Raw genomic sequence first — 22,570 nt, 5'->3', positions numbered from 1 at the left:
GTGTATGTATTATAATGCATACTTTGTTTCAAGATAGTTACTTATTTACATTAAACATGTATTTAAAAAAAAGCAACAATACACACCAAATACATTGAAAAGTTATTTATTCACAGTACTGGTGACACTATAAAAATGTACAAAACACATTTGACAATGATCAGCATACTGAAGTTATCTAGAATGCAAAAGTTTCTATTTATTTATTCTCTTTCACAATAAGCAGAATAAGGAATCTGTCAGTCGTCCCTCACTTGGCCATATCGATCAGACTCTGCAAGGACGTGGGGACCCAAGTTTTCTCTCCTTGCACAAACACAACCCCTCTGTCGATGTAGATGACAATACGCCCAAAGGTGTACAGCTGTTTGCCCTCGTGCCGTTTAGCCACTAAGGGCATAAAGACAATGTTGTTCTCCTCTGCCTTTGCCTGGATAAGATCTTTGAAGTTAGTTGGCACACCCGAGCTGATTCCTCTGTGAGCCACACTCTCTGCATCTCTACGCTCCTGCATCGCTTCATACTGGAAGTCTTTTCGCCTCTCCGTCTGTGTGAGGTATGCAATGTTCTCTCTTGCACCAGGTTGCATGTATCCACCTGTGGATAAGAGAATCATGAGTTAAGTCTTATTTTTTGTTGAAACGGAGAGAAAAAAAGAGATGAATTGTCATATATCTTATACAAGGATGGTGTTCTATAGTTTCCATGTTTATTTTCTGAGACGCTGCCATACGAACCCATGCCTGAAGACACTGCGCGGTTCATGATGTCCAAAGCTTCGTTGAATTTGTCTTTAATGAGGGGCTGCGTTAACAAGGCGTCACTAAACATGGTTTTCCAACCCAGGTACCATTTTGTGATTTCCTCGTAGTTAGGACTGTTGCTCAACCATGAGCACAAGACCTAAAAACAACAAAGCCCACACAGACATAACAAAGTCAACAAAAACATTTAATCAGTCAAATTAAGTACACACAATAACCCATTGCAGTTAAGTGCATTCCCATAGTTTCTGATCTTTACTGACCTGCAACCACTTTGTGAAGAAGTTTTTGTCCAGCAGCGACACCAGGCTGGAGGGGGATAACATGCCCTCCCAGTCCATCACCCAGTGAAATGGCTCCATCTGCTGCTGGTGAGGGTTGATAACCAGCTCCTCCAGACACAGAGCTAAGGAGGAACATCACATCAAAATAAGAAACCAGGGGGGGACAGGGAAGGATAATAATGTAGGGATATTCTTCCCCTGCTTTGGAATAGTTAAAAGGTGTCACTTATAAAAGACATACCTAGTTTAGGGATGATATTTTTCACCATGAAGGCCTCCCATGCACCTGGAGTAAAAACATCTTTCCAAGGCTGCAGGATGAGGCGGGCTGAAGTGTCGCTGGGATGCCATCGCTGCAAGGCATTGGATAGTTTGCTCCTGATTGGTGGGTAAAGAGGCTCTAGACGTGCTTGTAGAAGAGGCAACCAAGGATGGATCCAGGAGTGGATGGGCACTGTGTCTGTTAAAGGGTTCCAGGTATCCACCTATCAAAACAAGACACAGAAATATATTTTAGAAATGTACTCGTAATTATCCACAAGTGAATTATGTTTCTGTACATCAAAGTAAGAGTGTCTTAAAGAGGTGTATCTTGCCTCTCGCTGTAGCCGGGGGAGGATCAGCTGCTCCATCAGGTGATCCAGGATCCACAGAGGGAGTATAGGAGCCCACAACTCCACGCAGTCCACCATTGGCCCCACGTTACGAGGCTGCCAGGCCGTCACACAGGGCCGCATCACTGAGATCCACACCTCCCACAATAACCTGGACCAACAAACACAGGACACACATGTTGTTTAAAACAGACTGTAATACCTAGCCAGTATACCTAATTAGCATAAACATGTGAGCAAAGCTTTTATATGATTTTGTTTAAAGTGACCTGTGGTAAGGGTCCATGTTTGAATCTGGGGCACTACTGTGGAAGTCTCTAGATTCAAGGATTGCTCTCCACTGACCGATGTCTTCCAGACAATAGGAGCTGTCCTGAAATGTGAAGAATTCAGTTTGAGAAGTGGTAGCATCATTATTAACGAGAAATGTTGAAGTTGCATCAGAAAAGATAGTTGCAAGAACCTACCTTCAAAGGGTCCCAGGACCGAAGTTTGTCCTTGAGTAATGGCTGTACAACCGCTACAGCCAGGTCTGCCAATCCCATTGTCTTGTATTCTTCATAATAGTCTGTTTGTAAAGTCTCAAAGATCCGGGCACACTCCTGAAGGAAGGGAAGGCAAAACAGTTACATATATAAACTGCAGCTGACACCTTCCCTGGATGTATATTTATTTCTTGTTGTTTTGTTTTGTTTGTTTATATAATTTACTAAATGAGAATCGCCCCTCAAGACCTTTCAAGTATAAAACAATGAATGAATCAATGGTTAAGCATGTAATAACAGAGCAATGACTACAAAACGGAAACAGTCTGATGACAGTAGGTGCGGTCTTTTTGTGTTCACTGTATACATTACTGCAGAAAAAAGATTTGTACCTGCAGGCTGGGTCCCTCCTCGCCAGGTGCCATCTCTCCAGAAGGAAAACGCCCCACCAATTCCAGAACGGCCTCTATTCTCTGGATGGAATCTTGCTCTGCCTCCAGTCTGCTGTGCAGTGCCCGTGACTCATGGCTCAGAGACACAACTACATCTTTTTCATGCTGCAGACGTCTGGCGGACTACAGGAGGGGGAAAATACGGTGTTAAATATGTCAGCATGTGGTATAAGAAGTAGCAGAGTGGTACATAGAAAGTAATGATGCTTTTGGTTGCCTCAGTCTTACCTGTAATATGTCTTGTTCTGTGAGGTCTATCAGAAGCTGCAGGTTATGTTCGAGTTCAGGGAGAGCAAAGCCAGATCCCTTCTGATCCTGAGTGGAGAGGCTTGGTGGACCTTCATCTGGAACACTGTGCTTGTTGGTCATCTGACTGTAACTATAATATACCTTTTGTTCTCTTCCAGTCATATCTATGACCTAGAAATGGGAACCGATATGGGGTAAATGAGATTCAGAGATAAAATGGCAGCCTATATCCACAATATAATGTTATCCAAATGGGACTGTACCAGTATAAAAGCAGAATTGACTTAAGTTCCAGATTGTTATTACAGCACTGCAGCCTAATTCAATAATGATTTAATATAATTCCTGTGAGATGACGCAAGTGTAAATGCCAGTCTTTTCAAACGTACCTTGACCTGTGCCAGCTCCCCAGCGGATACGGCTGTAGTGCGTCCTACCAGCTTGCCTTTAGATTTTAGCTCGTCCACAGTCCTGTAGGAGTACTTTGGTTTCTTTTTTCCTACAGAGCCTGCCGGATCCTTACGCCACTGGCCAAGCTCCTTCTGAAACTCCTACACAGACGTTTAAAATAACATTAAAAATCGATATTGAATGATACTCCTATATAATCTCATAGTTATGATGTTATTCTAACTACCTTTTCCTCCTCTTCCTCTGAGTCAACGGTAGGAAAGTCCTGAAGGCTCTGCTTGGTTCGTTCATTGCCATAGGCACCCACTGCTCCCTTTCCTTTACGAAGTTTTGCCTCAATTGGGTTTATGATACCTGTAGAAATAAAAGGGTGTCAGGTTATATCAACTCTAGTCTGTTGCTCCAACAAAGCACACAATATTACCAAATATCTAAATAACATAGCATACCCAGGGCTACCCACCTTGAGCATTCTTGCCCAGTCCTTTGCCTGGTTGGTATCCCATTTTCTGCAGAAGTTTCTGTCCAATTCCCCTCGTATGCTTCTCCCAGGTACCAAGGCCTTTCCCAGACTGAATGCCACCTGCAAACCTCTGGGGCTGGTTCCCCCGGAAATTAACCTAGCAAAAAAAAAAGAAAAAAGAAATCCTTCTTCACAAAACACTGTAGCAGAAAACACTTCAATGGGCATGAACAAACACGCAACAAAAATCTACCATTTGGAGTTTTTTGGGTGCAGTGCTGCGAGGGGGGGGTGGCGGTGCTGAAGGACCTTCATCTTCTGAGTCATCAGAGCCTCCTTCTGCTTTTTGCTGTTTCTCCTCTGCTGCAGACTTACGCAGTCCAGCACTTACAAAGTTTACTGGAGCAGTGTAGTCTTTGGAGCTGGAGAAAACACAAACAATTGATACATTTTGTTAAAATTAGTTGAAAAGTCACTAAGCACTAGTTGGTGTTTATGTGTAGTATTTATGTTGGGCCGACTACAATGGGGTCTTGTTTTGAAGTCTATTCCCCTTTGTATAGTGTTTCCTTCCTGTTAGATTTTCAATTGTTAGGAGTAGAAGAACAAAGAGAATGCCTTACTTCTTGCCACCAAAGCTAGGCCTCTCATCCTCGTCTGAGTCTCTGTCAGCCCAGATCCCGTAGGTGGCCTGATCCTTGGTCGGCCTATGTCTCTGACGCCCTGGGTTAAACTCGTTGGCGAGGTCCCAGTCTGTCACCTCAAAGCTCTCCACCTCCACACCTTCCTCCTCCTCCTCCCGCCTCCCATATAGATGGGACATCGACATCTTTGCATGGCACAAAAAATAAAGGATGAAGACAGTTCAAGTGGCGTAACTCTTGTAGTAATAAGGCGCACAATCTCTATCTGCAAATGAAAGCCAAAACAGGTGGTTGAAAGCTTGTATTATGAAGTAACAATCGATAAAAAAAAATAAAGAATTGTTTATTGTTTAATAAAGCAGTTTATTTTACAAGAGAAGCCGCTTCAACACCAATAAAAATATATATTATATTTTGAGAATTAGTAAATAAATAAAAATGACATCAATATTTTGCCAAGTAAAGTTATGAGAGTTATGATCAATTTAAATTGTTTGTATAGGAAGATCACTAAAAGAGCATTTTTAACATGTTTACACGATACGACTTTTGGCAATTAAATTGTAAAAAACATTACAATTAGACTCTGAATCTAGTAAAATGTCCAGGAATGTAACTTCTTTTCAAGAACATTTGAATTCTTCCTGCAGGTTTAGACTATTTTGAATGCTTTATAGCTGTGATCATGTGGTTATGCAGTGAGGTTAATAACGATTAAGGTGTATTTGTACTTTAATAGTTAGCAAATTATGCAACTCAATTGTTGTTTTGTAATAACTAAATTAGATTTGATACAACGTGAAGAAAGCTAATATTTACTAGCAATAGCTAGCGTTAGCTTATGATAATTGCTCGCTTTGCCCAGAAACTTGCGTAATGACACATATAAAACAAATTACAGTTTTCTATAACTCACCCGAAACGTTAGTTATCCTTCTTCGTGGAAATAAGTAACAGATGAATTAATCCGCGGCAGTTATAAAAAAAGTAATGCAGCCAAAACCAGGCAGCAACTCGTTCTACAAACGAAAACACAAGTACTTCCGGTTGTCACCGTAGCTGCCGGTGTTACAGCGAACTTTGTACCCATACATTTTCCATCGCTAATTTATATCATTATTATAATATAAAGCGTATTGGCATTTCTTTTAATATATGTAACCTACACGTCTATAGTTTGTTTATTAAACAAGTAATTTTACAAACACGATTTACTATTTGGCATGACATCGGAAGAGAAAAAGTATGTGTTGCACTCAAAATAATCCGTATGACTTTAGACTCGCCAGCCAATGGAAGCACTCACATAAGAACTTTGTTAATGGAAAATATATTGTAAAGGAATATTTATACGTTTTTACATGGGTCACCGGAGAATTAAAACAGATGTCGGACACCGGGGAACAGTGGCAAGTTGCCCGGCGACGAAAAGGTGCAGCGCGGAAATCAAAACCACTTCAGGTGTCCTCAAACTCAAGATGCTGCCAGGAGCCGCTGGACATCGGGAAAACTGTAAAAAGAATCAGAGACACAGTGTAAGAAGTCCAGTTAAGCAGACACCTTAGGGATATCATTAATTGTTCATGTTGTAACCAGTAACATTGCTAATCCCCTCCTTCTGCAGGTCTGAGCTAAGATGCGAGGAGTTTTGGCCTCAGTGGAAAGGTGAGTAGGCTACTCTGAAGTGGTGTCAGTATCACCAAATATATTAGTTTGACTATGGAGTCATTTATCATGCAGCTCAGTGACCCTTTTGGGGACTCTTGTCTTCAGAGCAGCTTCTGGTGGCACTAGGATCAGTAGAGCTCTCAAAACCTCAAGAGGACAGGGACCCTGAATGCCCCACAGAAGATGGCCAGCTGTTTCAACATCTGGACTGTGTGTGTTATGGCCTTGGCTCCTTTTCCTCGTGTGTCTCAGCTCGCTTCCAGCTCGCCATGTTGCTGCTGCTATTGGACGCAGGACAGGTTAGAGGATGTGTTTATCTCATGAGATAACTAATGAAACCCTGTTCATTGAGTTCTCTGTCTGACTTCACCTTTTGTTTTAGATTCCTCTGAAGGACTGCTTTATTTATGACCCCGCCTTCTCATCTGGAGAGAGGGATGTGTTAATGCAGCTGGGTTTGACTGTACTCAAAGAAAATGAGGTCAGTTATTATTTTTTACCTGTTATACATGTACAAAAACTGCAAGTTCCCTGCACATACAATCGTTCAAATACAATTATAATTAATCTGCCTGTGTTGTTGAAGATGTTGAAACTCTAACAATACGATGAACGTCTCCCTATATTTTGCAGGAAGGAAAGCGTCTGGCGACTAAGCCCACACTCTTTTACCTAATGCATTGTGGGAAAGCTTTGTACAACAACCTTCTGTGGAAAAATTGGAGTACTCAATGTCTTCCTCGGATGATAATCATTGGAAACAGCTTCAATGGCATTTTGGACAGGTTAGTACAACAAGACATAAGTGAGGGAAATTATGTTAAATAAATGACAGCTGAGGTGAGGTTACATTCCCTGTCTGTCATCCCAACAGAACAATCGAGAGAGAATTCAAGCGGGACTACATCTACATTACTCAGGCTGTGTCTGTGTGTGAGGACAGACTGCTGCCTTGTCCATCCCGTCTGATTGACGTCTTCAGTGACACTGCAGTCATCACCTTTCCAGCCAGCAGCCTTAACCGTCTCCCACAATCCACCTGGGCAGAGCCGCCTGAGCCACAGTACCAACACTGTCCTGATTTAGAGATAATTCAGAGCGAAACACATGTGGGAGAAAGGGGAGGAACCGTAAACTGACTTTATGTTGTTGCCATTTTTTTTTTTTAAACAAGAGAGCCCTACCTGTAATTGGAGACTCTTTCAATAAAATCAAAGTTTGCCTCAAGGTGTTTTTGTAAAATATTGGATAAATGCAATCTGAATGTTCTCAACACACTACGGTTTCTGAGCACACCCAGCCACACCTGTTCAGGGTGAAGCTGGGTGTGGCTCCCACTGGTTCAGCAGGTGGGACATCACTGGATATCCAACATCGTCTAGACTTAACTTTCCAGAGCATTAGTCTGCAGCAGGCTACAGTTTATATCAAGGGTGTCGCTGCCAACGGTTTTACAATTATCAAAATCAGTTGTCATTGTTGTCATCAATGGGGAAATGTTAAGGTTCTTTTTCACACATAGGCCATGCTAATTATGCTAATTATATGTTTGTATAGTTGTACTTTGATGTGCATTTTCAGATATATTTTAATGTTTGTAAAGAGTTTTCAAAATATCTACTCTGGCACACACTGCAGTAACTCTAAGGAGCCCCTAGGGGTCATAAACCCCATTTTGGAGTCCCATGCTTTCAGGTATGTTTTGTAATGCATACCACATTTCTTGTAAATGGCAAAAAACACATCCGGTCTACACCCAGGTATTTAAAAAAACAACATCATAACCAGAGTAACCAGTAAAAAGTTTATTGTTGAAAAAGAATAACACTCAACAGTACAGCCCTCTCCCAGAATCAGGAAAAAACACCTTCAGCAAAAAGTAATATTCATCATCTCATTCTGTTGCCTGCTTTAGTTTATCGGATCATAATACATCTGGGATCCTGGGAGAGTGTCATCTTACAGCAGTGACTAAGAAAAACTTGACTACAACACTGTGTTCCTGTTTGACATGTTTTCACTCTTCAGCTTCTCCGTTAGCAGTGACACTGCCTGCTGTTCCATTGACTGCTGTGTCTGCTGCTCCATTGGCTTTGGAAACAACATCTGCCCAGGTTCCATTGCTCTTAAGGACTGAATGCTTTGCAGTGATGTCACAGGCTCCATTGATCTCACCATTAACCCCATTTGACTCTGATTTAATCTCATCAACTGTTGCATTAGATTTTACATCCCCATTGACTATGTTGCCGTTTACTTCATTTGGTGCACTGGACTCCGTTTCCTGTCCTGCATCACTGACATCTGACCCCCCATTCACAATATTGACCTCAGCATCTGAAGCTCTGTCACTCTCTCCTCCCTCTACATCTTCTTTCTCCCCTTGCTGGCTCTCTACAGCGGGCTCCACTACATGACCATTAGTCATGGCAGCACTTTTCTCTGAGCTCTCTTCCTCTGGCTGCTCCTGTTGGCTGTCGCTGGCATTCTTCACCGCTGGGCTTCCTCCATGCTCAGCTTCCTTCCCGCTTCCTGTGTTTGGATCTGAGCTTTCCTCTTCTCCGTTAGCAATCAGGGTGACGACCCCGTTGGTTACAATGAATCCAAGTTCCTTTGCCACTGCTGCCTTTAGTTCTTTGTGTTTCTTCCAATACTCCTGGAGCCCATCCCTGTGAAAGCACACGTTAATAAGTGGCTTCCAAAACATTTAAATACTTTTTCTTACATTTTTGTAATAGCAATAAAGGCTGGTAGCTATGCAGATGGTATCTTTGAAAAAGTGAATGCATGACTTAGTGTTTGAAAGTTATAAAGTGTAATCACTATTATTAAAATAGTGATTCAACTTTTTATTTTATTTGTGGAATCGCAACAAAAGTCCAGGAGAACAAAAAAAAGAGTATTAAAAATACTTTTTAGTGCAGAATGGCCCATTTCTAAGTAGCATACATCTTGGGGGAAAAGATACAGTCACATCACAGATGTAGCAATATGTGTGCATTCGTTGGACTATAAGTAAGAAAGCTATGCCAAAATAGATCTGAGACAGTATCACCATTACTTACTTCAGTATAGATAGTACACACATTTGCAATAAGAACATATCTTGTTCATAATTCTTCAAATAAATTAATTTAAGGGATTTTTGGGTAATTTCTTACAATGATACAAAAATCACTATTGATCATCAACCAATTGATGCCAGAATTGCGGGTCAAGAGTGTGGGTCACATTGCTTCAACAAGTTTAAACATATCATATACATATACATATATTTACCTGTGTGTGATGCTCCTGATCCCTGTCACCAGAACCATTTGCTCCAGCACAGTGTCAGATTTGGAGGATAGATACTGAGGACCGAGAGGACAGGGAGATTAATAAACAAACTTCCCTTTAACTTTGTAATATTCAAACATGTCAATGCTTTCAGAGACAGACTGAGCTCCTGGGCTTACCTCCACCACCTGCTCCGTGCAGTCGGCTCCTGCCTGCCGGAGGGAGCGCTCCACCTTCACTGCTTGCTTGGTTATTGTGCACAGAAGCTCTTTGCTGATGCGTGTCTGAGCATGATCCTCTCCAAACTGAGAAAAGACATATGTCATAAGATTACTCTAATGCGCAAATGACACAGAGGTTTGTATGATTTAAGAGGATACCTATAAAAACTATTTCCTGAAAAACAGGAACACAGTTTTCACACCTTTACCAGTAGAAACATGAAAATAACAGATTTGTTTAAACAAGTATTTTGTGTGCATCATTTGTGTTGTATTGTTTGTCTGTGTTAGTTGGAGAATTTGTTTGGGAGGATTCTTTTCCTTTACCACAACATTATTTTTCATATAATTTCAATAGATGTACTCACTATGGAGGTGAAAGCAGCGAGGGCCTCTTTCTCATGGGTCATGGCACTCCTGTAGTCACCCTTGCTACACATCCAGTGGGCCACCAGGTGCTCGCTGTACAGACACGAAAAACACGTCAAGGAATTGTGTGATGTTAGAAAACGGGACAAAATAGCTCAACTTTATTACTTTTATTGCAAAGTATGAATGCAAGCTTACCTGAGAGCAGTGTGCAGATGTGAGGAGCCGAAGAAGGAGGTGTTGAGTCTCAGAGCGTTCTTTAAGAACTGACCTCTCAGATCCCCAGTCAGAACCAACCCAAGACAGCTCTGCAAGAAAACAATGAGGATTGTCATTGTCAAAAAATGATATTGTTCAAATCTTTTTTTGTGCGCTATAGGTGTTGTAACTTACATCCACTGTTGCGATGTAGGGATGGTCCTCTCCGTGGACCGTTAGCATAAGCAGACGAGCTCTGAGGAGACACTTCTGGGCTAGGGCTGTTTCCCCTCCAGCAAACACATACACCGCCAAGAGGGCCTGCATAGAACGAATGAGAATAATCACACTCCAAACACATTTAAAGTGCATTAAAAGTCTCTAGAAATATACAGTTTGTATCTATCTCAGAGTGACCAGGGGTTTGCAGCATCAAGAACAATATGTAGGTATACTCACGTATTGCTGGATAGTGTTTGGATGGTCGAAGCCAAGCACTCTCTCACTGATGACCACTGCCTTCAGCTGGACACTGCGAGCCTTTAGAACAAAGGAAGCCACGGTGATGACAATAATTAATGGACAGCTTAATGTATAAACAATTATTTCAATAAGTGAAATTTGTTTTCGTTTTTTACGACATTTTTACATTTTCCATAGTGTCATGGTACACTCTTTCACTTTGTAAACTCTTTTGAAGTGATTTTAACTATACTGTCAGATATATGTTGTAGAGTAACAAGTACAATATTTCTGTCTCAAATGTTTGTCGAATGTGTTCATTTCAAAACACGTCAATAACTTGCCTAATGTAGCAGCTAATGCTTAGCACAGTTAGCCTACCTCAGCTGCTTTGCCCTGCATAAAGGCCACCTTGGCCAACAGGGTGTGGCAGAAACAGGACTCTGGGTTCAGGTCATCACACACTCTACCAAACAAGTAGGTGGCTTCTTTGAGCTTTTCATGGGCCTGATCCAGCAGACCTGCAGTTGAGAAACATACCGTTGTGAATTTACATTTAATTTACATTTTGTTCAAAAGGCTCATGTAGCACAAGGATTACAGATACAAGAATCTGGAGCTCAAGGACTCTTCTTTATTGACCTACCCTTCTTAATGAAGCTCTCTGCAGCACGGTGTGCTTTTGAAGCATCCACAGTTGGCATTTCATTGTGCTTGATAACGGGGAAGATGTTGAGGACGTCGTCTGGACCAATGGGAGCTTTATTTTGGTTGTCGAGGATGTAGTCTCTCAGTCTCAACTAGTGTAGACAGAGAAATAAGAAACATACTTTCCCTTTTAGTATAAGTCTTTTCAATTTTGTATCTGCTATTTTCAATTTTGAGTCAATGTTTATAAAAACCTCACTATTTGTTTGCTCTTACCTGTACTCCAGTCTTTAAACAGAACTCTCTGAGCAAAGAGAGCTTCTGAAGACCGTAGTGCTCCACCAGGTGGTTTGGACCAGAGCTGTCACAGAGAAAAATGACATGTGTTTCTTAAATTGTAAAGCAAGAAAAGTCATAAGCATTGACCAAGAATAAGCCACTAGCCTGTACAGCAATTCATCCTATAAACAGCAAAACATTTTAGAACACAGTATCCATCCTCTTCTAAACAAGTAGGAAGGAACTCACTTGTATTTTAATATTAATTTGAAGTAAATGGACTCTTTTTTTACTCTGTCTCACTCTTATCAAATATGTATAAATATGACTATTTCTGGTCCTATTATGTATTGTTTTTGCTGTTGACTTTGTGGGGTCCTCACGTCTTGAGCACTAGTTGAGACATGAGGAAAACAAAGACGATCAAAATCTCAAACTTGTTCCAAAATGGACTCTGAGCCTTTGTGTAACAAACAAACAAACATGAGGGGACTACAAACAAAGGCTGTTTGCTCACCCAAGGCTGTCAGAGATGTTGTATGTCTCAGCAGCCTCCTGGCAGAGCAGGGTCCACAGCTCTGCCCCAGTGAGCGTGCTCCAGGGTGAGCTCTCAGCAGCCCCCGCCCCGGGCCCTCTGCCGCGCCGCCTAGACTTCTTCTTGGTCTCCTCCCCCACAGGAGTAGGTGTGAAGTGGGGAACTAATAGGCAGCAGAGGAAGTGACTGACAGCTGAAGAGAGGCTAGGCACGTCCACACCCTGCAAAGACATAACCGGAGGCTGTAGTTCATTTTTGTGTGAGGACCTACACCTGCAAAGCAACTTGAGGTATGCAAACATGCTCTGGGCAGAATACTGTCAAGTACCTGGAGGAAGTTGTTGAACACTCTCCTTGTTGAGCGGGTGAAAATGTCCCCTATGACCGCTCTCTGTTTAGATGGAAAGAGGGTGTTAGAAAGCACAGTTAAGAGGGTGATAACATCAGAAACACTAGTTTTAGTTTGAACTCATTCGTAATTAAACACACCATTATATGCCTCAGGCGCTCCTTGTGTTCGGATTGGCTGATGGCGGTCATCACATGGCCCAGATAGCGGAGGCTGATGCCCCTCTGATGTAGCGCCTGTTTTAGAGAAGCTCCATCCATTGGTGCCTCATTGCTGTCTAGGCAATACTCCACCTGCACACACAAACACACACGTATGATTAGCAGGTTTCATGTTTGCAAAAGCTGTGTCCATTATAGAATGTAAACAATGGATCAACTTACAAAGGCTGGTATCTGATGTGTGACGATGAAAGCGGCGGCTTCCCTCAGTAACCTCTCCTGCAGATTTGTTGACTTACTATCACCAGGAGGGAAGGATACTTCTAAACATAAAGCACAAGAACCATGTTATGTTGTGTTATGGTAAACGATTTATTTGTGTTTGAGTGTGTGTGTTTAGTTTTTCTACCTGGAGAGAAGACACTTGGATTAAGGCGCATCTCAAAGATGATGTTGCTGACTGAGCCCACTTCTTTACAAGCAGCTCGTACTGCAATAGTGGACCGAGAATCACCTGCAATTATACAGAGATATTTCAATATAATGGCCAAAAGATCCGTAATAGTTGTGATTTTGGTATCAGTTACATCTACTAAATCACTTCTTACTAGCTATTGCACATTCTTCAAAGCCTCCATTCTTCTCCAACAGCTCCCTGACATGCTGAGTGAACTGGCAATGTCTAAAAGAAGAATAAAAAAAAACGTCAACCATACAGAAAAGACGTTTTTTTAAAACTGAATTTAAAGTATTTGTTTTTCATATGGAACTCACTTGTGCTCTTTGAAGGCCTGCACCAGCTCTGGCCTCAGTCTGCAGAGTCCGTGAGGGAAGCTCTTGGGAAGCCCAGAGTCTGAGTGATAATTCTCTGGCCACCCTTTTTTGACACAACCCTTCTCCTCCTCGCCCTCTTCAGACTTTTTGTTACTCTCCTCGTCTTCAGTGACTGCCTGGCCTTCTCTCTCAACGTCTGGGCAGAAGTTTGCATCAGCTGGGAAGGTCCTGAACACGTCCAGTATGTAGAACCTCCCATCAGCCCCCAGCAGGCCCTGTGCGTCCACAGAGGTGAACAGTGGTACCTTGTAATTGTTGGACGTCACAACAACATATCTCTGCAGAGAGAGATGTTTGGCCGACACAGCCAAGAGCTCCAGCAGTCGCTTGCGCTGGGGGGACTCTTGAGGTCCTGCATTCACCCCGTACAGCAAGCCTCTGTAGAGCAAAATAAGAAAGAATAATTAGAAAAAAATGAAATATAGACATGATGTTGATACAACACATGTGATGCAACCTTTTAAATAATCCAGCAGCTCTTAAATCATCAATCAAATAACATATTTGTTTGCTTTGGTATATGAATGGTTACAGGCTGTCTCTGCATCTAAATACACTATTTTACTTTTTTTTTTACTTTAATTTTTCTATTTTGTGATGTTTATATTTCATGTTTGTTTATTTTTAAAATGACGTGCAATGCCTTGTTTTAACATGCCGCTGTGATGAAAATATTTCCCAATTTTCAGTAAAAAGAGTTGGAATCATTTTCCAAAAAGAAAGACAACTTTAAAGATGAATCTTAAGGATTGTGTAGTTGATTTATTCTCAAAATGTCTATGAAGATCCCAAAATATATTTTAAGTGTGTTTGTGACATCGCAAAGTACCACATTAGACTGTTGAATAATGAGTCTTATACCTTTCGGCAGGAGCAGCTGCCTGGTCCCGGTCTGAGCCCTCCAGCCCGGGGGCCAGACCCTGAGCAGACAGACGAACCCCCCTGTAGTCGACGATGGCTGTAGGCAGAGTGTGAAGACCCTGCAGACCCTCCAGATCACTGTAGGCCTGCACGCCCTGGAGCTCCAGCCTCTGAGCAGCCCTGCAAGTAGAAATGAGGAAACATTTAGATAATCAGGTCCAAATCAATTTCATTCACAGAGCGAAACAAACACGTTTTAATATCATAAAATCAGAGGCATAATATTATATTGGGCTAAGACAACCAACATGGATACAACTCACAGCTGTCAAGTTAACATTAAATGATTCGAACAGTTTGTCTGCCAAGTCTTGTTGAAGACGGCGGTGACGCACGCTGAGTACAAGTCTGGCAAAGGGCATGCCGGTACACGGGAATTAAATCATTTCATGTGACTCAAATGAAATAATTGAATGGGATTTCTGCAACAGCCACAGATCCCAGCCTTTTTTTGGAGAACCTTTGATTCATTGACTGCTTCGCGATGTAAAAGGCATTTCAACGAATCGGACTAAATACGCTTCTTAAATAAATTGCCTAACGTAGCTTTAAGAGCAAATGTCTGTACAATCTTGTAACTGAACTTGTGATCTGCTCTCACCTGCGACCCCTCTCCCCACCGAACATTGTGCTTGCTGCCCCCTGGCTGATGAACAGTCCTCCCCACAGGAAAGCTGGGTCTTCAGTGTTTCCATTCGCTGGCTCCACAAAGCCATCTACAACTGTTTCTGCCCCCTGCGCCACAGCCCTGGCAAATGCGCTGTTGACCTGGAAAACAACAACACAAACACAGGTACGAATGAAGGGACGTGGAGGAGTTTACAGAGGATGTTGAAAGGCCAAAACGTGTCCTGAACTGTCCTGCTGTGGTTTGGCATTCTTTCTTTTTTTTTAAAACAAATTGTTTATACATTTTTCATTCTTTTAAACAACATAGTTACAAGACACGCATGCCTTAAACCATCGTACATCAAAAATGTGAAAAACAAAGGCAAAGACAAGACAGGACATAATTTGAAAGAAATACAATTGAAATATATAATAAAAAATACACGATATGAAATAAAAACCAAAACAATTGGGCAGCAGCAACATTATCCTAAAAAGGGTACATTGTCACAGCAGTTTAAGAGCTACTTTACTTTCCTTTTCAACCAGATCCCGCTCATGGATTCCTATTGTTCTTATTTCTTAGCATGTTTGACACATTAACATTCATTCATTCCTTCTTGGTTACCTGGAGCAGCGTTTTGTCTCTCCGCAGCCTCTCCTCGAGACTGCCTTGTGGAAGATCTCTGGCAGCTTGCAACTCCTCATTCCAGTCAGGAGCCTACAGATAATACCACACATAGTCACATTTAATATCACTGCCAGCAGCTTGATACACAATACAAAGTCACAACTTTGCTTTACAACTTTAGTTAGAAATAACCTGTGTTTCCAGTTGATCATCCATTCCCAGTCTGCTGAAGGTGTTCTTGTGGGTGCGAGAGGCGCAGGGAGGCCCGAGCCAGCTCAGGGTGTGGTAGGGAGTGGGCATCACCTCCACCGAAGGCAACTGAGACCTGAGGGAAGAAATGCAATAGTTAATATCATCATATAATCATAAATCTCAAGTGAATCATATAATACCATACAACACTCCAAAGCCCTAACTGTTTCAGGATTCTGAAAATATGTATACAGTATATAGTAATGTCACCTGTTTTTGAGTGTAGTCAAAGCTTGTTTGAAGGCAGAGCTGATTTGACAGAGCAGATCAGTTAAACAGTGACAAACTGGGGAGGACTGTGAGGGACGAGGGTCAAACAGTTCCTCTGTAGACCTGAGATGAAGAAGGGGGAGGAGAACATTATAAAAGATTAAATAAAAAATATATCTTCTTAAAGTCTAATTATTGTGTTGCCATTTATTCCTTCATTCACTCAGATAGAAGGGTACATCACTCTTTTAGAATGAATAAATGTTGTCATATATTATCATTATTAACTGTACCTATAGAAGGGAGATTGTAATTATACATTTAATCTAATATTGTTTCTTTACCTATTGATGAAGAAACCTTTAGGACAGGAAGTGATGTCACACCGCCGTCCCTCCATTGTCACCACGGTGATGTACAGGAAGTCTCCCTGCAGCTTCCTGTGTCCTGGAATCGGGTTCCAACAGCTGAGAGACAAGTCCTTCAGGTAGCTGGGGGCCTGATGAGAAAGAGATTCAGATAAAGAGAGTCAGCCAGTGTGTGTGTGTGTGTGTGTGTGTGTGTGTGTGTGTGTGTGTGTGTGTGTGTGTGTGTGTGTGTGTGTGTGTGTGTGTGTGTGTGTGTGTGTGTGTGTGTGTGTGTGTGTGTGTGTGTGTGTGTGTGTGTCTGGCACAGTGTGAAACGAGGCTCCGGTGGTTACGTACGTCGTGTTGGGAGCTGTGTGGCAGCAGACCCATGAGGGGTCTGTCCAAGGATCCAGGGAGGAGGAACTCAGGCGGAGCTCCATCCTGGCTGCTGGTTTCTGTCTTTGTGTTGCTTAGAGAGCGTTTCGGGCTCTTTCCATTTGGTGAGTCTTCAGCAGTAATGAGAGGAGATTATCAAAGTTCATCATCATCACAATAGTAAAGAAAGACATTCATTCAAACTTTATTTACACTTGAGAGAGTAAGTCAATTACAAAAGAAAAGGAAAACAAAGAGATATACAGAGAGAAAAAGAGCATTCTCAAAATAATAAAATCCATTCAAACGTAGGGATAATGGAAGATGATTTATAGCCAAATAAGGATAATTAAGATGTAAAAGAAAATACAGTTATGTAAAAAGGCCCCAAAATGTTGCATTTAGGGTTGATATTTAAATGTTCAAAAGGGGTAAGAGAAACGATTTTAAGGAGGGGCTGTATTTTGTTGTAAGGTGAACTAATATTAAGAGCAGTTTTTCAAAGTAGAGCTTTTTGTTAATTTTGTATCTCTTTTTGGTTGTCTAAGTGCATTGTGTGTGTGTACCTGGTGTTGGTGTGTGTGTGAGTGTCTCCAGTATGCTGGGGGAGCGTCCCTCTCTGAGTGCATCCTGAGGTCCAGGCGCTCTCAGCAGCTCCACCACTCGGGCCAGATGGTGCCTGGCTGAGCGGGCGGTGTAGGGCTCTGAAAAAGTCACAAGGTGGTGTTATAAATGTGACCCTCTCCCTAATGAAACTGTGGACCCTCTTTGTTTTTCTACAGCAATAATGCACAGGAGAGATTTGATTCAAGATCATTCCGAAGAGTATTATCATTGGATGTCATGATCCCCTTACATGAGTTCAAGACTGTTTAGATTGAAGTAATATTAAGTACCATGTAGTCAATGGTGTGTATTCTCACAGACACAAGTCTGAGTCAATATACTGCATCTAATAAAAGATGACGAGGTAGTTGGTTTTTATTGTTTCAACAGCTATTTGGCAAGAAGAATAATAATTTGTTGGCACAAATTTGAACTCTCTGCAGCGGTAAACCTCGTTAAGATGAGTCAGAAAAGGTGAGTCAGCTATTTACAATGAGATGAGAGAGTTGTTATTGGGTGTGAAAGGGAGAGGACGATGGGTGTGATGAATATAAGGACTAGAGTAATCTTGTTGTATATTCTGATTCTATAATTAATCATTACACCATTATCCTACATTCAGCTTATGCAGACTAGAACACAGGGGCGGCGCCAGGGGGTAGCTTGGAGTTGCTGTAGCAACTCCAACAATTGGCCTAGCAACGGCTTAGCAACCCCATTATTTTGTTATGAAAATGTATCTATATATACTTATACACATTCTCGCGAGATCTATCAGGGGTCGTTGTAAGTTAAAGCGCAAACTGTTACTTGGCTAATGTTGTTATAATTCTCAGTATGTGAACACAGATTGCGCTCCAACGGAGCACGTGTCTGTGTGTGTGTGTGTGTGTGTGTGTGTGTGTGTGTGTGTGTGTGTGTGTGTGTGTGTGTGTGTGTGTGTGTGGAGGTTAAATGCCAAAATATGACAGTTGAAAAAGTGAACGATCGCTATTGTGTACTTGTACGCTCAGGGTGTAATGGTATTATACAAAAATATTGTAGGAGCACAGAAACAGTGTTCAAATTCTGCTTTTACAAACTTATTTTGGTTGTGCTTACCTTGCAAAGTAATGTTTTAATGTAAATATTAATGATAATATTGTAGCGTGTCCAAGTTAATAGTTATGCCAGTTATCAGATGTGCACAGTTTAGTACATTTGTAAAGTTATTTAGAAAATGTTGTTGGTGGGAGTTAGGGAAAGACCGTCCCTTCCAAGGCTCGTGATCTGTAATCTTGAATAGCGGTGAACGAATATGAACAGGCTTGTGCTTGGCCCACTGGTATTGTTTGTTTATTTCGAAAATTAACTAGCAACGCCGTGCTGTCATATAGCAACTGCTAAGCTACTGCAGCAAAAAAATCCTGGCGCCGCCCATGCTAGGACACATGGGGACGTGCAGGAGAGCATAAACCGTATTGGTAAAAGTACAAAGAAAAACTAAATACATTCATTGTTAGTGTTCAAAAGCTAAAACTGCTTAAAATAAGGGCACTCATTGATGAATATTGTGATAAGATTGTAAATTATAATAAATAAATTATAAAGTGTACTTAGATCTGCCTTTCTGCTGCTTTTATTATAGTGCAAAAATACACCAAAATGCTTGTTGAACTAAATAAAACATTCATTTTTGAACATTGAACTGGAAACAAAAAGCAGCATTAATTAGGATTATAGTTACATATCATCGAGACAGTAAGATGAAAAATGATATATTGGGCAGCCCTATTTAAAAATGTATTAGTAAGTCATTTAATACAGCTTGAGTATGCAATTATGCTGCCAGGCAAATTTAAAAAAAGAAATCCCCCCTAAAAACATGAAATACTGACATCACAGTTATTAAGGAAAATAATACAAAAATATAGATTGGACATAAAGCAGAATGAAAAGAGAATTCTCCGAGTATGATACCTTCCACCAGGCGAATGATGGCTCCTGGCTTAAGCCCCTTTAGGCTTTGCAGTTCTGCAAGCGGGTCCAGAGTCGTACCAGCGAGCGCTAAAGACAAGTTGGAACGGGGACACACCTCATCCTTCAAAAGCAGAGTCATTACTGCATCCTGAACAAGCCAAAAGCCATGGACCTACAAAGACACATAATTACACTCAGAAAGAAGAACATACCGAATATAAAACTGTTATGTATAAGTATAGTCTCTGAAAAATGGTGTCAAATTATTATAACAAAGCAGTGAATAGGAGGACATTGCAGTCTAGTTGTGTACCTGCAAGTCAAATGGCTCTACTCCTGCTCCTTGGATCTTCACAGGGAATGATGTGTCCTCAAGTTGCTTAATACCAACAGCATCTTTTCCACCAGTCGGGCTCACTGCATCTGTTTAAAGGAGAAAAGCAACCAAGTTAGGAATTGCACTCGACAAGGAAATAGTTGAGGTTGTTTTCCTGCCTTCAACTCATTACATGCTTGGATTGCTTCCAGCTCACTATTATAATAATAATAATAATAATAATAATAATAATAATAATAATAATAATAATACATATGATTTATATAGCACACTTTAAAGACAAACGTCATCTCAAGGTGCTTCACAAAGCGATAAAGGAAAAATAAGTAAAAAGATATCTAAAAGGAGCATATTGGATAAAAAATGGCAATATAAAAAATTAAAATAAAAGGTTAAGAGCATAAAAGGTTTAAAAATAAATAAAGTAAAGGACAGTTAGTAAAATGCAATATTCATCCTGAAAACCTGCCTTGCTGTAGACAATACTTGAGTATCGGAATGAATGGAAGAATGAATGAATTATGTTCAGATCATCTGTTGCCGCAGAGACAAGTGTGCTGATCTCCTCTTACATTATCATCAGCTTAACTACAGAGTCTGTGTGTGTGAGAGTGCCGGAGGGTTAGGGCAAATGTATGTAAGAAGCTTCCCTTGAGAGAAAGTGGGGCGTGCCTGCTTCATAACACACACGCAGAACCAGAGGGGGAGCAGGTTGTAGCTTGTTCGTTAAGCTGCAGTGTGACTAAACCTGTTGAATTTCCCTATGAGTCTTTATGTCATCTCAGCGTGAAGGGACAACCACACCCAGCGCTGGCATGTGGAGACAGCAGGATGCCAAAACACCTATAAACATATATAAACCTAGAGCTTGACAGCATAGCATGCTTAGAGTCATGGATGCATGAACATAAGCCTGCTGCTAGATTTCATGTCAGTCTGGGACTAGTTTAAAACTGGAAAAGCACCCAAAAAAGAGTTTCTCTGTTCACGATTGGTTGGAATAAGTTCCCTCCTCTCTACGGGCAAGGAGCCATCAGCCTCTTTTCTACTGAAGCCTTACTACTACAGAAAGTAGCATTGTTTTCAGGCCTGGAGAGTTTATTTTGCCAATAATTTCTGTGGTTAGTTTGTACCATAAAAGTGGTAGAATTTAACATCATCATGCAAGAGGTCTGATCTCACCTGAAGAATGGTTATCACACTCTTCCTGAATTCAATCATTCTGACTCGTGAAGGGTTAAAAAGGTTCAACCAAGGTGAAAGACTCACTTGAAATTATAGCAAAGCATAGGTAGTTTAGGCTGTTGACGTTTCTAGTTTTGGAGAAATATCATACAGAGATTTCAATAAAAGCTTTTATCTGTCTTCTCTCTCCATTAACATTCTTAGCCTAGAATTTACAGTTTGTCTAAGGTTTTCAGGTTGGTTCAGCATCTGTCTCTGTGCATACATTCGTCGTAAAAAGTTAGAACAGCAGACCAGATTGGACCAGATCTTCCAGTGGTTAAAAAGTTGGTGAAAGCAGAAAACAGCACCAGCCATGTTCAGGGCAGCAGTGCAGTGCTAAATCTCCCCCCTCCTCACATTCTCCAGCGAGAGAGGCAGCAGGCGAAAAAAAGAAGGAAAAGGAAAATGCAACAACAAGAGACACAAAGAGAGAAAGAGAAGCAGAAAAGAGAAAACATTGCAGGGATTTCTCACCAGTCTTGGCATGATTTCTTCCTCCTCTCCTCACTTTGTCCTTCATGGCTGCGTGTTTTAGTTTTTCTTGAGCTGTCCTCTTGTGTTTTGACTTCTTTGTGCTAGCAGACGCTTCTCCTTTAAAAAAAATTCTTGCTTCAAACTACTGGATGAAGGCACACAGAGTGAGAGTGAGAAGAGAAGTGCAGCTGGATTGTTGAGAGAGCCCAGCAGAGTGAAAGTAAACGTCTGTCTGGTGAGGATTTTGACTCCTGCCCCTCTCTCTACAAGGAAAACGCAGCTTATCTGTTCTCCCTGAGTGAAAAAGCCACACCCTCGTATTGCTCCACACAGAGTCATTACTCTGAGAGTCACTCAAACTTTGTTGGACTGGGTGTGTCCACACACACACAAACACACGCCACTCTTGACTTGAAGTACTTCATACTACAAATGTTATTTTGTGAATCACATGATTTTATGATAACAGAGAGACCGCTATCTAACTAACCACTATCAGTCTAATCTAAGATCAAAGCGGTTCCTTCGGGTGAATACTGTTTGTTACACTCATGATGAAGGCTGTCCCGAGACAGTTAACCTGTCACAATCGGGTGTGCCTGTGTAGTTGTTGAGAGGCCTTCACCTTCTACATTCACATTGCACACATACCTGGGCATATCTCAGTGCAAACCAAACATAGATTGATTACTGGGTAGGGCGGAGCAAGTCACTTCTTTGGTATTGCTAAAATGCCATGCTGTATTGATTTACATTCCTCCTAACATCTACATATACAACATGTTAAGCCCTGGTATTAGTTACCTATCAGATAAAAGACAGGAAAGTCTAGCATGCATCAGTTCGAAACACACACCTACTTATTCCTGCAAGTGCTCGACATAACATGGATATTACAGTTGAAAAAACGACATACAATTCTCCTTTAGACAACCACAGGCATAAGCCTATATTTTGGTTCATAACAATGTAACACAGCTACCACACAACAATCATTCAATTCACAATGACTGCATTGATGTAGAAATGTTACAAGTTAAGTTTACCTTCAACTACATTGTTGAAATCTGAACTTTGTACGCCTCTCGTGTTTACTGCAGAAAAACAGTAATGAAACTCATAGCAAACGTCAGCTTAATAGGGGGCGGCGGCCTGATGATGTTGTGTGGTTTCATGTTGCCTTTGAGTGTTGCTCGTAAATGTACCTTTTACCCAGGATGGTTCGGTTCTTGTGTGATACATGTTTAAAGGTG

General features: G+C 41.3%; 3 protein-coding genes across 4 annotated transcripts; 1 reads left to right on the top strand and 2 right to left on the bottom strand.

Moving 5' to 3' along the window:
- Positions 1-90: 90 nt before the first annotated feature.
- tfip11 (tuftelin interacting protein 11) lies at positions 91-5,419 on the bottom strand. Its single transcript, XM_079690140.1, has 15 exons — positions 5,283-5,419; positions 4,346-4,551; positions 3,976-4,144; positions 3,723-3,879; positions 3,486-3,613; positions 3,238-3,399; positions 2,828-3,019; positions 2,540-2,722; positions 2,130-2,264; positions 1,932-2,035; positions 1,645-1,813; positions 1,290-1,533; positions 1,028-1,170; positions 738-903; positions 91-597 (listed from the first exon to the last, which is right to left on the bottom strand). Exons 2-15 carry the CDS (start codon positions 4,549-4,551, stop codon positions 251-253), a joined length of 2,505 nt encoding a protein of 834 aa, XP_079546266.1. The 5' UTR covers positions 5,283-5,419; the 3' UTR covers positions 91-250.
- A 64-nt stretch (positions 5,420-5,483) lies between these two features.
- On the top strand, positions 5,484-7,261 carry srrd (SRR1 domain containing). The gene is made up of 6 exons (XM_079690144.1): positions 5,484-5,901; positions 5,991-6,031; positions 6,140-6,333; positions 6,417-6,515; positions 6,668-6,819; positions 6,909-7,261. The coding sequence occupies exons 1-6, from the start codon at positions 5,612-5,614 to the stop codon at positions 7,171-7,173; spliced, it is 1,041 nt and encodes a 346-aa protein (XP_079546270.1). The 5' UTR covers positions 5,484-5,611; the 3' UTR covers positions 7,174-7,261.
- A 563-nt stretch (positions 7,262-7,824) lies between these two features.
- On the bottom strand, positions 7,825-22,466 carry LOC307044069 (clustered mitochondria protein homolog). Of its 2 annotated transcripts, none has more exons than XM_079689105.1 (29): positions 22,364-22,466; positions 21,318-21,462; positions 19,593-19,702; positions 19,280-19,451; positions 17,281-17,418; positions 16,697-16,845; positions 16,337-16,491; positions 15,993-16,115; positions 15,723-15,855; positions 15,528-15,620; positions 14,892-15,058; positions 14,231-14,410; positions 13,310-13,747; positions 13,144-13,217; positions 12,945-13,049; positions 12,758-12,858; positions 12,515-12,667; positions 12,354-12,416; positions 12,008-12,246; positions 11,488-11,572; positions 11,210-11,363; positions 10,945-11,084; positions 10,561-10,641; positions 10,297-10,422; positions 10,102-10,211; positions 9,903-9,996; positions 9,493-9,618; positions 9,314-9,387; positions 7,825-8,703 (listed from the first exon to the last, which is right to left on the bottom strand). In XM_079689105.1, the coding sequence occupies exons 2-29, from the start codon at positions 21,361-21,363 to the stop codon at positions 8,052-8,054; spliced, it is 4,281 nt and encodes a 1,426-aa protein (XP_079545231.1). In that variant the 5' UTR covers positions 21,364-21,462; positions 22,364-22,466; the 3' UTR covers positions 7,825-8,051. The 2 variants fall into 2 exon arrangements, with proteins under 2 accessions (XP_079545231.1, XP_079545232.1); XM_079689106.1 differs by having other exon boundaries at positions 21,318-21,434; positions 22,364-22,461.
- Positions 22,467-22,570: the final 104 nt, after the last annotated feature.

Source organism: Notothenia rossii, assembly GCF_949606895.1.
Source record: "Notothenia rossii genome assembly, chromosome: 6".
NCBI classification, from domain to species: domain Eukaryota; kingdom Metazoa; phylum Chordata; class Actinopteri; order Perciformes; family Nototheniidae; genus Notothenia; species Notothenia rossii.
This window is presented reverse-complemented; position numbering and strand designations above follow the sequence as displayed.

Coding starts and splice junctions, on each gene's coding strand:
- srrd (XM_079690144.1), top strand. CDS start 5,612: ATGTGTTGCACTCAAAATAATCCGTATGACTTTAGACTCGCCAGCCAA. Junction 5,902..5,990: donor AAAAGAATCAGAGACACAGT/GTAAGAAGTCCA, acceptor CTCCTTCTGCAG/GTCTGAGCTAAGATGCGAGG. Junction 6,820..6,908: donor TTCAATGGCATTTTGGACAG/GTTAGTACAACA, acceptor TCATCCCAACAG/AACAATCGAGAGAGAATTCA.
- LOC307044069 (XM_079689105.1), bottom strand. CDS start 21,363: ATGAAGGACAAAGTGAGGAGAGGAGGAAGAAATCATGCCAAGACTG. Junction 17,419..19,279: donor CATCATTCGCCTGGTGGAAG/GTATCATACTCG, acceptor TGACTTTTTCAG/AGCCCTACACCGCCCGCTCA. Junction 15,621..15,722: donor ATGATCAACTGGAAACACAG/GTTATTTCTAAC, acceptor TATTATCTGTAG/GCTCCTGACTGGAATGAGGA.
- tfip11 (XM_079690140.1), bottom strand. CDS start 4,551: ATGTCGATGTCCCATCTATATGGGAGGCGGGAGGAGGAGGAGGAAGGT. Junction 2,036..2,129: donor GGTCCTGGGACCCTTTGAAG/GTAGGTTCTTGC, acceptor TTCACATTTCAG/GACAGCTCCTATTGTCTGGA. Junction 904..1,027: donor TCTTCACAAAGTGGTTGCAG/GTCAGTAAAGAT, acceptor TGTTGTTTTTAG/GTCTTGTGCTCATGGTTGAG.